Raw genomic sequence first — 14,065 nt, forward strand, 5'->3', positions numbered from 1 at the left:
TTATATTTTATTATTAAAGGAAAAAAAAGGATTTATAACAAAGAATTTTTTTAAAAAAAGGTTTTATTTTTTGGTATACTTCTTAAACTTAAATTATTAATTTATTTATAACAGAGACCTGCAGAGGTCCAAATTTTAGGCCAGACCCAGATTGATCATTTTTGATCGTTTAATGGCCTGGCTTAGAATTTTTTAAAATTTCGTTATTTTAAATAATTTGCAAAATTGTTTCAAAGATAAATTGAAATAAATGAGTAGTAGTAAATGAATATTTAACATTCTAAATATATGATTTTCCAACATGTAAACAAGTGATTAATTGATATAATTTAAAATACGGCCTGTATATCTGAGCATGTAGGTCTCTGATTTTATAAAAATAGTGTAACGGTAAATTATTATGATTTAAAATCTTCAGTCGTTTCATTATATTTATCTAAATAATGTATAACTTTGTTTATTTTGATTGAGTAGTTTTTAAATATAAAGATTTGTGAAATATATGGGTGAAGTTTTTTTTAACCTTAGTTAACTAATATACGAATTTTTTTTAATTTCTATTTTATTTTGAAAAAGAAACTTCAAATTTATGTAAGTCAAGGTTTTATTATAGACTAATTTTTTTTTGTGCTTAATATTCAGAGTTTAATAAAATCGAGTCTTTTATTTTAGAAAATTTTGACATAAATTATAATTACCCTTAACATTTTATATCTAAGAAATAATAAATTAAAATAAATATATATTTGATAAAATTTCAACATAATAGTTTCAAATCTGTATTTGTCATACACATCCCATCTGAGGTTAACACTTTTTCCACCCGAGTATTGAAGGGTATTAAAAAAATATCACAAAATTTTGAAATCGATTCCGTTTGTATAAATATATTTACTATCGTTTGCCGAAGTATTATCATCTGGTACATTAGTCTCGTTCTCGTCTTCGTCTAAAGAATCATCTGATTCGTAGTTTAAAACATCTAAAGGCAGACTATCCTCCTTTGATGGCTTTTATAAGTTAAATTAAAAGAAAATTTTAAAGTTATTTAATTACATTCATTTATTCCGTCGAAGAAATATATTTATTCAATTCATATGCTATATATCTCTTTAAAAGATTACCTTTTGAAATATACGGGCAAATATATGCTTGGTAGGGGGTACAAAAATTTTTGCTTTTATTGGGTTGTTGGTTGGTCTAGGTGGAGGGATTGGTGAATTCGTTTGTTGTGCACCTCTCAATTTTTCTGTTTATTATAAGACGAACATATAAATATATTTATATAAATTTGTATAATTTCTGAAAAATATGATGTAAACAAAAATGTTCGCGGCAAAAAAATCTTTTCCTTCCTTCAGCGAAAAATATTGAAATCCCTATTCCCCCGCTTTATATTTTTCTTAGAAAAGCAAACAAATAACATAATTACCTCCTTCATTTGTGGCTGAAGACTTCGTCAATAGATAGGCATCAACACAATAGCCGAATGTCTTTTTCCACAGACTTCTATCCAACTTAAGGCAGGTTATTCTGTATAACAAGCAGGCATCGAAGGTAGTGAGGGCCGTTAAGAAGCAGGAAGCATGAATAGCTAGGAGACATTCAGCTAAGAGAAGTCTCAAATCTTTCCATGAACAATGCATCATGAGTTGGTTTCCCTCGAGAATATTTTGAGTATTGATATTATGGTGATACGACGAAGGAAGGGGAGCTTTATTTCTGTTGATTAGATTTGGGCTTGGGGTGTTAAGTGCGGAATCGGGTGTGGAATTAGAAATTGGGTTAGATAGACCTAATTAAAGTTTTTTTAAAAATATAATGCCGGGTTTCTTTCTGAAGTTATTTATTTTGAACAAGAGTTGAAAAAAATTTTCTTTTTATATGCTTTGAAGCGGCGAATAAAAAATGAAAATGATATTGATTTTTTTAAAGGTAAAAATTTTTCCCGATTTTACAACCAGAAAATAAATGTATGGATATCAGGTAATTTTATTAAAAACTGTTAACTTAAAAGCAGAAATCTGAAAACCCAATCCAAAATTGGTCCTAAAATGAGATTAAAAAAAACTCAGAAAAATTGGACTTTTGCAAGACTTTGTTTTAATGGAAGTAAAAAAATGCAATCTATTGATGAATGAATGTCTACCTAAAAAAACATCGTTTATAGGATAATTATTTGAGAAATGGGCAACATCAATATAATGTAAATTTTTAAATTGATTTGATTTATAGAGATGACCAAATTGAGATAATTACACTAAAAATATAAGGACTATAAAGATTATTATTACAAGGCCAATTAGTTGTGTCAATATGCTCATCAGTAGAAGGCATTACTACGATATCGTCCAAAATCTTTTCTTCGTCTCCATTTTCCGTTTCAATGATCTTAAATAAACCAATATGGCTGTTGGCGTAAGGACACGTTAGAATTAAATAATCATGATTTAAAGTATAAAAATAGATAAAATATTCATGTTACCAAAATTTCGATATGTGAATATGTAAAATTTAATGAATATGCTTGTCTAATTTGAGGAAATAAATTTGGTCTCCCGAATCCTGAAGGTTTTCAGATTGTGGCATAACAAGTTGAGTGGTATATTTAGAAATCATGTCAAAAAAAATATTATTGACAAGCACATTAAATAAATGTTTTTCTATAAAAAAGATTAGGGTCATTTCGATTAAATATCTTCCCAGCCCAATAATTTTAAGTGGTGGGCCGGAAAAAAGCATACTAATCTCAAAAAGCTGATTCGAACGGTGCTGATTACAAAGTTCGATATACTATTATTTTTTCAAATCGTGTTTATGTAATAATTAATTAACTTGGCAGTTTTATCGGGTCGACCTTTTTTAGTGGCATATAAATATTTCCACCAAAAATTGAGTATAACGTCGAACTCGGAATTGCATATCCTATCTAGACTGGTTGATGAAACAATCATGATGGAAGGAGGGAAGGAAGTATTTAAAGTGTTTTTAGAATCTTTTGCAAAATCAAGTGTTTTCGAGACTTTGCCTTCACTAATCGGTGGCATATTCGGAGATTTGATAGAACTTCGGACTAAAAAAATAATATTAAAATTGATTGAATTATTGAATACGATTTTAACCGTGATAGGTAATCTTATATTATAACTTTAAACTGACTTACTATACGATATATTAAAAAAATGTTATAATTTTCAAATTGGAGGTTGGTATTATTTTTCGCCCTGGAGGGTATAAAAAAATAATTTAAATTATTCTACAGGTAAATCTGCGGCCTAAGATCATTGATATAGATTATTGTTTAAAAACTAATATTTAAATATTAATTAAATAAAATTTACTATTGTTGCATATTTTTTTAAAATTTTTATAGTAAAATAGATTTTGCTTTATTTTTTAAGTTTGATAACCTTTATTTCTTTTATAAACTATTTATTAAAATATAAAAACTTAACGTAAATATATGAGTGATTCAAAAAGATATTCTTTATATTATCATTCACGTAAATTTTTTTGTCATGTTACCGCTTTATATAAGTGTAAATTTTTTTAACCCAAATAGAGCTTATACATTTTACAATAATGATGTTTAAATATTATTTTACCACTATCTATGATATCGGCTTTTATATCTTCGACTGAACGCTTATCAAAGTTGAAATGAGTGTTTGTTTTTTTGTTAAGGTTACCATCGATTGATTTATCTGCAAGAGGAGGAATATCAGTTTGGTTCCCTAAGCTCATTAAATTAGCGGAGAAAGTCTGTGGCACTGGGTTTAAGGGTGTTAGATATTGAAATAAACACAAGGAAAGAGAATGGCTGGCGTCCTGAGTTGCGAGAAGACGATTCCAGTTGGCGGCGGACGATTTCAAATAATCTTCATTTTTATATATGGTAAGTATGTTATGTCATTTGGGCAAGTTTATGTTTTTAATTTCGCAAATATAAAAGGTTTTTCGTCCATAAGAGGAAGGATTTCGGAAAGTTGTAATCACAAAAAGATGCATCTAAAATGCACAACATTTTTTACTTTCCCTTAAAAAGATTATATTAATTTACGTGTAAATTTTGCGAGGCGGGGAATGCGGAGGGGGGTCAATATCCAGTTCCGTACCCAGAATAATATAATAGTATTTTACCATTTTCAAAATTCATTAGCTAGTGTTTGCAGTGGTCTGGGTCTCTTCTGACTATCGGATCTCATGGGACGGTACGGTCCGACAGAAGACCGATAAAAGAAGATAAATGTTTACTAAGAATTCTTTTTTGATTAATGTACACATATATACCCTATCCACACAAATAAGAAAACATCTATAAATGTCACTCTGAATCAATTGTTGAATACAATTTGAAGAAATATTTATAAGTTAAACAACTGATGATGCTTAAAACTCAGAGACTAATGAGAACTTACATGAGTCCAAGTTCATTTGCAGCATATGGATGTATGGCACATGTGTTTAACATTACTTGCTAGAATATTTTAAAGAATATTGAGGAAGTTATTGTGAAAGTAAGAATGGTTACAATAAACATCTCTCAAAGTCGATTATTATTTCAAAAATAAATATCACTACTTAAAGAGGGATTGGATAAAATACCTACTACCCGCTGGAAATCAATGTCGGTGAAGGTCCTTACAGTAAAGAAATCTATCTCTTTTTATTTAATAGGATTCTATATTTTTTATTATTGTTAGAATTCTGAATTTAATAGCTTTGGTAACATTGTCCTAACAAATGACGATAAAAATATAATAGAGGAACTAATTTCGTTATTAAAGTCCTTTATGAAACTACAGGGGATTTATCTAAATTCTCTTATCCTACCATTGATTGATTAAATAATCTTTTATTTAGTATTTTTAAATGGTTCATCTCTTATTTAAACATATGTCTAATGAAATCCAAAGATATTTATCCGATTTTTATACCCAAATAATTCACATATATTGGATGGGTGGGAAGAAAATCAATATCGATTTTCAATTCTGGTCAAAATAGACTATCTCCAACAGGAAGCTATATCAATAGCATGTGAATGAATCTTTTCTAAAGCCAGTAATAAATAATCAAAAAAATGAAATAGAACTGATCCAAAAATGGTTTAATCTCTAATGACACTTAAAACATGGATAAAAAATGGAATTATTTTTGATTTTTTAGAAGATAATTAGAATATTTATATAAATTAATTTTATTTTATAACCAAATATCTCATTATATATATCAAAAACTAATTATATATGCAAATTTATTTGTTAAAAAAACCATATTGGTTTAATATTATTTTGAAATATTAGGCAATTGTATTGTATAATATTATAAAAATTATTTGATGATATGATTAATATTGGTAATCTAACATATATTTTTAATAAATTTAATGTAGTATAAAGCTTTGATATCTTAAAAAAAATTATTTTAGATGGGACCGGACAGAATTGGACCGACGGCCCCACGGTCTGGTCTCACCTGACTTAACGGTACATCTGCCCAGTCTCATTTTAGAAAAAAACCGTTGCAAATACTAATTAGTATACTTATTCTTTTCCTTTTTCGTCATTTCGTTTTTTATAAAATGGTTTCTCGATTATTCTTTATATATATAATAAATGATACATCCTTAAACATCTCTTTATACAAATAATTAGATTTACCGTCTGAACCAAAATTGTAGGTATTTCCTAAATTCTGGGGCCCAGGGGGTAAACAGGATCCGGTGCCGAACCCAGAGTCAAGAACAGAAATCATTATATCTTTGCAAGAGTCCCTAATCAATGTGAAAGGAGTTTCGTCGGGAAGCAAACTGGTTATAAAATATTGTTGTAATTTAAATTTAAATAAATGAGATATTTATTATACAAATATTTTAAAAGATAAGCATTCTTATAATAATTAAATTACTGTTATCGAATTCGGAAGATTAAAAATAAGGTGTATTGTTTATGGACAATGGTTAATTTAAAAAAAAATACATTAATTAAAATGCGACATTATAAATTAAATATGATTGCAAGGTATTTGAAAAATTATCATTACAAGTAAAACAGATGAAAAAGTAAAAATTGTAAAACGATATATATAACTATCATGCTGTAGATAATTTTGGGAATCTACTTAATATAAACGGATGTATAATAAACAACAAAGTAGATGCATTTTTCCGTTTTTTTTCAAAATTAAAAGTACGGAAAATTATACCATGAGCGATCCTGTTTTATATTTTCATTCAATTGTTCTGAGTCGACGTCCGGTTGGGAAGAGGTAGAATTATAAGAGTCATTCTCATTCCATTGTTTAAAAAGATCAATCAGATATGGAATTTCGTTCAAAATTGGCACATCTTTTAAAAGAAAAGAGTATAAAAAATTATCAGTATGTTCGATGATTAATAGCAATTTTATCATTACATAACTATAATTCTCCAGATTTTCCAAACCCAAAAAAAGATTTTAATTAAGTTGGTATTTTTTTGGTATAGAACCCAGCCCTGTTTAGCATATCTCACTCTCAATTAATTTAAGGAAATAAATAAGTGGTAGTTATCATAAAGAGAGAAGGATAACAAGATATTAGAAAGAAATAAATAAATAAAATAGAAAAATAAATATATTGTAAAAGAAACACTTAATCAAATTTCAAAATGGTCACTCGATAATGTGAGCAGCCAATTATAGTTGGACATAATGATCTTAGATCAAATAAGAAAGATAAATAGAAAAATTTTAAAAACTTTCGACCGACGAAGCGTGAAGCTGATTACGATCTGGCATTCTTGTCTGCTTAGACCGAATATCACGATCTATCTTGCTGAGTAAGGCCGATAGCTGCATCTTAACGTACGCCAAGATACCCACGGGTTTGCGTAAGCAGATAAATGAATGCAAGGTGCGCAAAATGTTCTCATTTTCCATGAGCCATCCATCTCTACCCAAATCGAAAGAGGTTTTTAGGAGCATGTCTTTCGATTCTAGGTAAACATTATTTTTAGTTTAGAAAAATATTTTCTCTTAATGGTTATAAAAAATAATATATTGTTGATGAGTTTGAAAGACATAATTTGTATATACGTGAATAATTTATAATTAACTATAAATAATTAAATTTAAAACGAGTGCTATTTAATCAGACTATTAGATAATTTTAAGGCCTTTATTATATTCAAAAAAACTTTTATATGGCACTTTGGCCAATGTTACAATATTTAGGCTCTAAATGAAAACAATATATATCAGGGATGTGAACCCGGACCCGGAACCCTCCTGAACCCTAGTATTTTGGCGTAACCCGAACCCTTTTAAAAAGTGGAGGGTCCAAGGGTTCAGGGTAAAAAATTTTAACATATAATTATTATTTTTTTAATAATGTAAAAATATTTATTAAAAAATAATATAAAATTTTTATAATTTTATTAATTTTTTTCGCGGAATCATTTATTTTATCTTCGCGTTTTTCTTTCGTTTTTCCTGGACTTCATTTCATTTTATTTAGATATTGATATTGATACCATAAATTATTTTCTAGTGTAAATAATAATATTTTATAATGAATCGAAAAAAATACAAGCAAAAATAATAAAAGAAACAAAAAACAAATTAATTTCATTAAAAATTGATTCCGCCCAAAGATTAGGTAGAAATATTCTAGGAATAAATATACAGTATATAAAAGGAAATAATATAATATTAAGAAATTAAGCTATGAAGGAGATTAAAGAGAGTTCAACTTCTGAAAATATAAAAATAATGATATTAGAAACATTAAATAAATTTCATATTCCTATAAGAAACGTTTATACAATTACTACGGATAATGGTGCTAATCTAGTAAACTGGAAGAAATGAATGATATAGATGATGATGATGAAAATTATGAGGACATCAGTGAAATTGATTTACAGGAAATAATAAAAGATTTCTTCACAAAAATATACTGTATCAGATGTACAGCCCATACGCTACAATTGGCTATTAATGATTCCCTAAAAAATAATCACTTTAAAACTATAATTGATAAAGCAAGGGATGTTGTAAAATATTTAAGAACTCCCACAATTGTAAGATTATTAAAATCTATGAAAAGGCAAATGGCAATATTAGATTGCACAACAAGTTGATCCTCTATTTGTATAATGCTAGTGCTATTAATAAGTTTGAAAGATTTTTGTAATGATTTTATTATAGGAGTATGTTAAGTCATTTTGTCGGAAGATGATTGGAATTAAATAAAAGACCTTACTAGTATATTGGTTCCTTTAAAAATAACTACATTGTTATGTTTATCGGATTTTAATGGCATATGGATAAGATTTTCGATTAGAGTTAGAAAGATTTAGAAGTTCTTTTTCATATGAAGTATTAGAAAATACGAAAATTAGATAGCAACAATATTTACAAAATAGTGTCTTCAATATATTTTGACCCTCGATATCAAGTTTTATTAAGTATTGAGCAAAAGCAAATGGCTATTATCCATCTTGAGGATTTATGGTATACCCAAAACTCTATTATTTACAATATATTGGAGGCTACGACAATATCTACTGGTTGTAGCGATAACAATGATAATGATAACAATATTGATGATCTGGAAATTTTACTATTAGATAGAGAAAAAAATAATTAAATTATCATCAGATAGAAAGGAGCATAAAATATCTATTGTATCTTTAATAGAAAAGCTCTCAGAAGTTAAGAGAATAAATAGAGATACAAATATTTTAAAATTCTGGGAGGAAAATTCTTCAATATATCCAGAATATACCTTATCTAGAATCTTCATGTGTGTACCGGCGACACAAGTTCAATAATTTATGTATTATAAAAATGACAATCTATTTTGAGTAAGTGTAGAACGTGGATTTTCATCGTTGAAATATATATTGTCAAATTTACGTGGAAATATGAAGGATGATAGTTTAGAAGATATCATGATTCTGCGATTGAATAAAATATTTAAAATATAAATTATTTCATTTTGAATTATGAATGTGTAATATTGAAGTATAATAAAAAATGAATGGAAAAAAAAGTCTTATTTTGAGACATTATTTTTATGTTCCCTGAACCCGGACCCGGGTCCTTTTTAAATTTATTACTGGACCCGAACCCGGACCCTTTTTTTTGTCGAAGGGTTCACATCCATGATATATATTCCTTCTTATAATTTGCAATAGGAATAAGATCTAAATTATATAAACCGGATTCAAGATTCTCTTATAATAGTTTAATAATAACATGTAAAAATGATAGTTTTTAAAAAAATATTCATTTTTATAATTTCTAAACGCTAAGAATGAATGAACTAATTAGTGAATATAATTCAAAAATTGATATATAACGTGAAAAATTAAGATTTCCTAAATTTTAAAATATTAATTAGCATTTCAACATTTGTGCTTTCAGCCACATCCATTATTTAAATAATTATATATATTTTGGCGTTACTGTGTTTTTCCCGGCAGTGTGTTATTTTTTCAAATTTAAATCATTTTTTGAGCGCTTTTTTTTAAATTTCAAAATCTGATTTTTTGGAAATGTATGCCGACATGTTTGGAATACTTACTCAGATAATTTTTTAAACTTAATATAATTTATATTAAATTTTCCATATATTTTTTATAAAAATTATAAATGACTCAAAGGTCAACATCAAAATTGTCTACAATTAGGTATTCCAAGCATGATGAAATATATTTCTGGTAGATTTTAAAATTTAATGATTTAAAGTTGTAAAAATAACACATTGCCGGGAAAAACACATTGAGGCTAATATATATATACAATATATAATACTTTGATTATAAATATGGCAATATTTAGTGAGAGCGTCTATTTCTTTTTCGAGCCATATGCAAAATCTCAGCCATACCCGGCACGAATTTTCACGTTTTTTTTCTATTTTTTTCCATAATCTTTGCGCACCTTTTGTAAGAGTAAAAAAAGTAATCTGTATAGAAGTTGTGTTGTATATTTCGAATTCTAATAAATCAATTTATAAAGGATAAATATTTAATTTATTGAATAATATTGTTAAACGGCTCGATCTAACTAATATTTTAAACAAATTAATATTATGCAAGCCTCGAGATTTCGCGAATAGATCAATCTTTCTTCCATCTATGAGCAAAATCTCCAGGCTTGCGTAATATTTCTTGGCTAAAATTTAGAGTTAGCCGTTTTAAAAATCGATCTGTTTAACAACATTACTACCGAAAATATCGTATAGGTTAGGTCTTAATTTAACTATCATCTTTTAACAGTAAAAATTTTATATTTAACCATTTTTTATATGGTTTATGTTATAAAATTATATTTGTTATTTTGATTTTGAAATGTTTTGTATTTATACAAATATATCTTTTAATATTTTATGTCTCTTTATTTATTTCATGCTAACGGAAACAAAATATACAGATAAGGAAATCATATCATATTAGGAAAAATATAAAATTACAAAAATAAATATTTCAAAAAAATAATAATAAACTAATCGTATACACTTTCTAAATAATGATTAAATATTAAAAAAAGATGGATGATGAATGAATTAAATCTTTAATTCAAATTTAATTTGTTGATAGTGACTGAAATATTAAAAATATATTTTAAAAAAAATTCCAAGATTTCAATTAGCATCATTTTTCATATTTAGAAAAACAAATCGAATGTTCGTTTTTCTACTTGATAGTGTTGGGAAATATAAAGGCCTACTCGAAATCTAAATAATCTGCTGGGGAAAAGGGCAAGAGGAAATCATAAGGAAATTTAATTAATACTTATTTTTTTAATTTTAAAAATCATTTATTTATAAACAAAGTTAAATTGTAAGTCAAAAATAATTTTATGAGGCCGAGTTTCAATTAAATCTACCGACAAAATTAATTTCTAGGAATGAATTACGAAGAAAGTACACAAAATATTTTAGAAATAGCTAAAGTATATTTTTATATCAGAATTAACAATATTAATTTGCAGGGCTTGAGCCCCTATTACCTTTCACCCCCATGATACATTAAATAAAAAATTAAAATGACATTAAAAATAAAAAAATTAGGTAAACAATTTAAAAAAGAAAATAAGGTTCTCATTGAAATCCGAGAAAACTAATAGCGATTTGAGTTGATTGTAACTAAAAGAAGATCCATAACCATAAATTTGGGATTTTTTTAAACCTAAAACCTTAAAAAAATGATAGCCTAGGAAGTCTAGGGACCCATTGGTAAAAATAAATATTGGGATAAAATGAAAATCAGAAAAGTTGTGATAATTTCTAATAATTCAATACAAATATTATAAAACATTTACATAATCTTAAAATATGATACATATTATATATATATATATATATACAATTTCCTTGTTTTTGTCAAGTTAGTGGGAATTAGAATGGATATAACGAGAAATTCTGATCAATTAAATAAATTATCAACCAAACTTTCAAAGGTGTATGCCTTCTTATCAAACATGAATATTAATCATAAAATTATATTCATATCCTACGGTATAAGAATAATTATTTTAAAAAATCGCAGCCTCCAACAAGGGCAGTGCCCCATTAGCGACATCCTAGAACCGACTATCTTAATCATTAAACCCAAAAGCTAATCATGTTTAAGAAGAAATAACAGGCATAAACGATTATTTTAATATTTTGATGGCAACGGTGAAAATACCAAAACTCCGATTTTATATATTTACTTTTATTGGCAGGTATATCTCTCCTATTAGCTATTTTAGAAAAATCGTCTGCACCACTGGTTTCGGAAGTTGATGATTGGTCATCTTCCCCACTCGAATCACTTGTGGAATAATCAATATCGTCTGCTTCAAAAAATGTGGTGTTACCAAAAGTAGCTAGCATCTCGTGTCCCATGATTTTGAGGCATGCCGTCCATTTCAGTTGGTACATCATGACATCATCCGAGCTCATGGAATTATCATTTGCGGGCAATGCAGTATTATTATCTTATTTTTAAGGTATTTTAAGAGAAATTTAGATTATCAAGTTTGAATGTTATATATTTTATGAACATTTGTAATAATTCGAAAGAATAATGTTAATTTACTCTTCGCCTCATTTTATAATTCATATTCGATTTGAAATTTTTGAATGGAATACCAATAACAAATAATTTTTCAATAGGCCTACTTAGCATAAGAGCGTAAAAACGCTCTTATTTCATATTTAATGCAAGCTTTAAAAATTTACTGTACTTGGTTGATGATTACTAAAGAGAACTCTCATTTGTGAAATAATGTTGTCAGGAAATGCTTTAAAAAAATATAGATGATATTAAAAGTAAAACCTTCAATAGGAGTGCCTTTATTTAGTTATCACTTCTTATGAATAATCCAATTATACATAAATATCATAATATTTTAATTCCGAACTTAAAGTTTCCCAATTGGTGATAAAAGTCTACAAAAAACGAACTACCTTATATAATAATAACCAACTTAAAAGGGGAAAAAAATTTCGGACTATCGAAAACGTGTCTACAATATAAAAAGATTTAAACTTGAATTAGCTTCATTTAGTTCGCATATATTTTTGAACGAGAGACGGTTCAGAATCTCCAGAGCCAAAATAGGGCAGCCAATCTTAATATAAGTATAAGCGCAAGCGAAATAAAGATGCCTTTCTTGAGGATTTATGGTATGAGAACCTTTATAAAAAATATGTTTTCTATCTTATCTGATTCTAAAATAAAATATATATGTAAAAATTATTCCATGGGCGTGCGATTTAAAATAGTAATCGATCGATATTTTCCGCTTGAGCCCTTAAAATATATTTCGTACAAGTTGTCCCACCTTGCCCGTAACAAATTTTGCCTAATTATCAGCTTTTAAAAATTTTAAAAACTGGCCCGGTCAGTAAAAATATACTGCAATTTATTGGGCTGGAAAATTTTTTAACACGGCCCGAATGGATCGCGCCGACCTATAATGATTATATTTCAATTTTTTTATAATTTCAAATTGAATAAACATTTTCGAGTGGTGTTTTCAGGGTAAATTAAGACTTTAAATAAGATATATTACTATAAAATTATTTTAGGGTTTATAGTGGTTTAACTCGCTTTTCTATTTAGGGAGGTGGAAATCTTTTCTATTTTAAGGATCCTAAGTACCCTTTTGAAGATAATAACCGATATTTGTAACTATGTATATAAATATTAAGAAATTAAGTTAATATGGATTAAAATATCCTAATAACTATGGCTCCCTAGATTAAATAGTCTTATGGTGGAATAATTAAATATAAAATATGTCTATATAGTGACCCAGCTTTTGAAAATTGTCAATAAAATATTTGTGTAATCTAAATTTTCCTCTTCTCATTTACGACATCTACCTTTATTTGAATAAATCCGTTTCCTTAGGTATTGGTAAAAGTTGAAAATGCTGGTTATATCGAACATTCGGTCCATGCTCAAGAAAAAAGAAGACGGTGGTTCGCGAGTTTCTGTTATAGAACTCATGCGTCGGCGAGAGAAAATGTTTTTATTTGTGCCATTAGCGGTAAGTTTAGCAGATAATAATGGAGGAATGGAATCACGAGGAAAGGTAGCAAACAAATCTTTCGGGTAGCTATGAGATTTAGAATCTTTGTCGTTATTAACATCGTTAATATCAATATTATTGACTACTTGCTCGGTTTCCTGGTCACTGTGTTCCGGTGATAGAGCGAATTTAACGGTTCCTTTCCTAATAAAATAATAAAAATGACATGATTATTTAAGTACGTGAATGAATGAGAGATAAGACGTGTTAAAAGTAACGGAAAAAAACTTTGAGACATAATTTCAGTAATATGACAAAAATTTTGACTGCCATTTAAGATAATTTTAAAAAAATTAGGCTCAATAAAATGAGTTTACAGATATTGATAACTTTACCAACAATAAAAAACGATAATAATGGAGAAAAATATAAATAATAAAAGTCTTTACAATAATCAGAACTGCAGGCTAGGCCCTAAACCCAGCCATACAGGCCGTATTTTAATTCTGTTAAATATACCGGGGCCGGGCTTAAAATCCTTTTTAAAAAAA

General features: G+C 27.5%; 1 protein-coding gene across 4 annotated transcripts in view; it reads right to left on the reverse strand.

The window, feature by feature from the left end:
* The window catches only part of LOC135926640 (uncharacterized), an 84,809-nt gene that overhangs the window by 13,435 nt on the left and 57,309 nt on the right, over nt 1-14,065 (reverse strand). For all 4 annotated transcript variants that reach the window (XM_065462567.1, XM_065462568.1, XM_065462566.1 and 1 more), the window contains 13 exons: nt 13,366-13,718; nt 12,527-12,673; nt 11,706-11,972; nt 9,801-9,929; nt 6,740-6,976; nt 6,208-6,349; nt 5,664-5,812; nt 3,606-3,878; nt 2,836-3,073; nt 2,295-2,410; nt 1,433-1,795; nt 1,125-1,249; nt 896-1,010 (listed from right to left, as the gene is read on the reverse strand). In XM_065462567.1, coding sequence (XP_065318639.1) covers nt 896-1,010; nt 1,125-1,249; nt 1,433-1,795; nt 2,295-2,410; nt 2,836-3,073; nt 3,606-3,878; nt 5,664-5,812; nt 6,208-6,349; nt 6,740-6,976; nt 9,801-9,929; nt 11,706-11,972; nt 12,527-12,673; nt 13,366-13,718 — 2,654 coding nt within the window. The remainder of the gene's footprint in view (nt 1-895; nt 1,011-1,124; nt 1,250-1,432; nt 1,796-2,294; nt 2,411-2,835; nt 3,074-3,605; nt 3,879-5,663; nt 5,813-6,207; nt 6,350-6,739; nt 6,977-9,800; nt 9,930-11,705; nt 11,973-12,526; nt 12,674-13,365; nt 13,719-14,065) is intronic.

This window comes from Gordionus sp. m RMFG-2023, chromosome 3, assembly GCF_954871325.1.
Source record: "Gordionus sp. m RMFG-2023 chromosome 3, tfGorSpeb1-WG-v2, whole genome shotgun sequence".
Taxonomy (NCBI): Eukaryota; Metazoa; Nematomorpha; class Gordioida; order Chordodea; family Parachordodidae; genus Gordionus; species Gordionus sp. m RMFG-2023.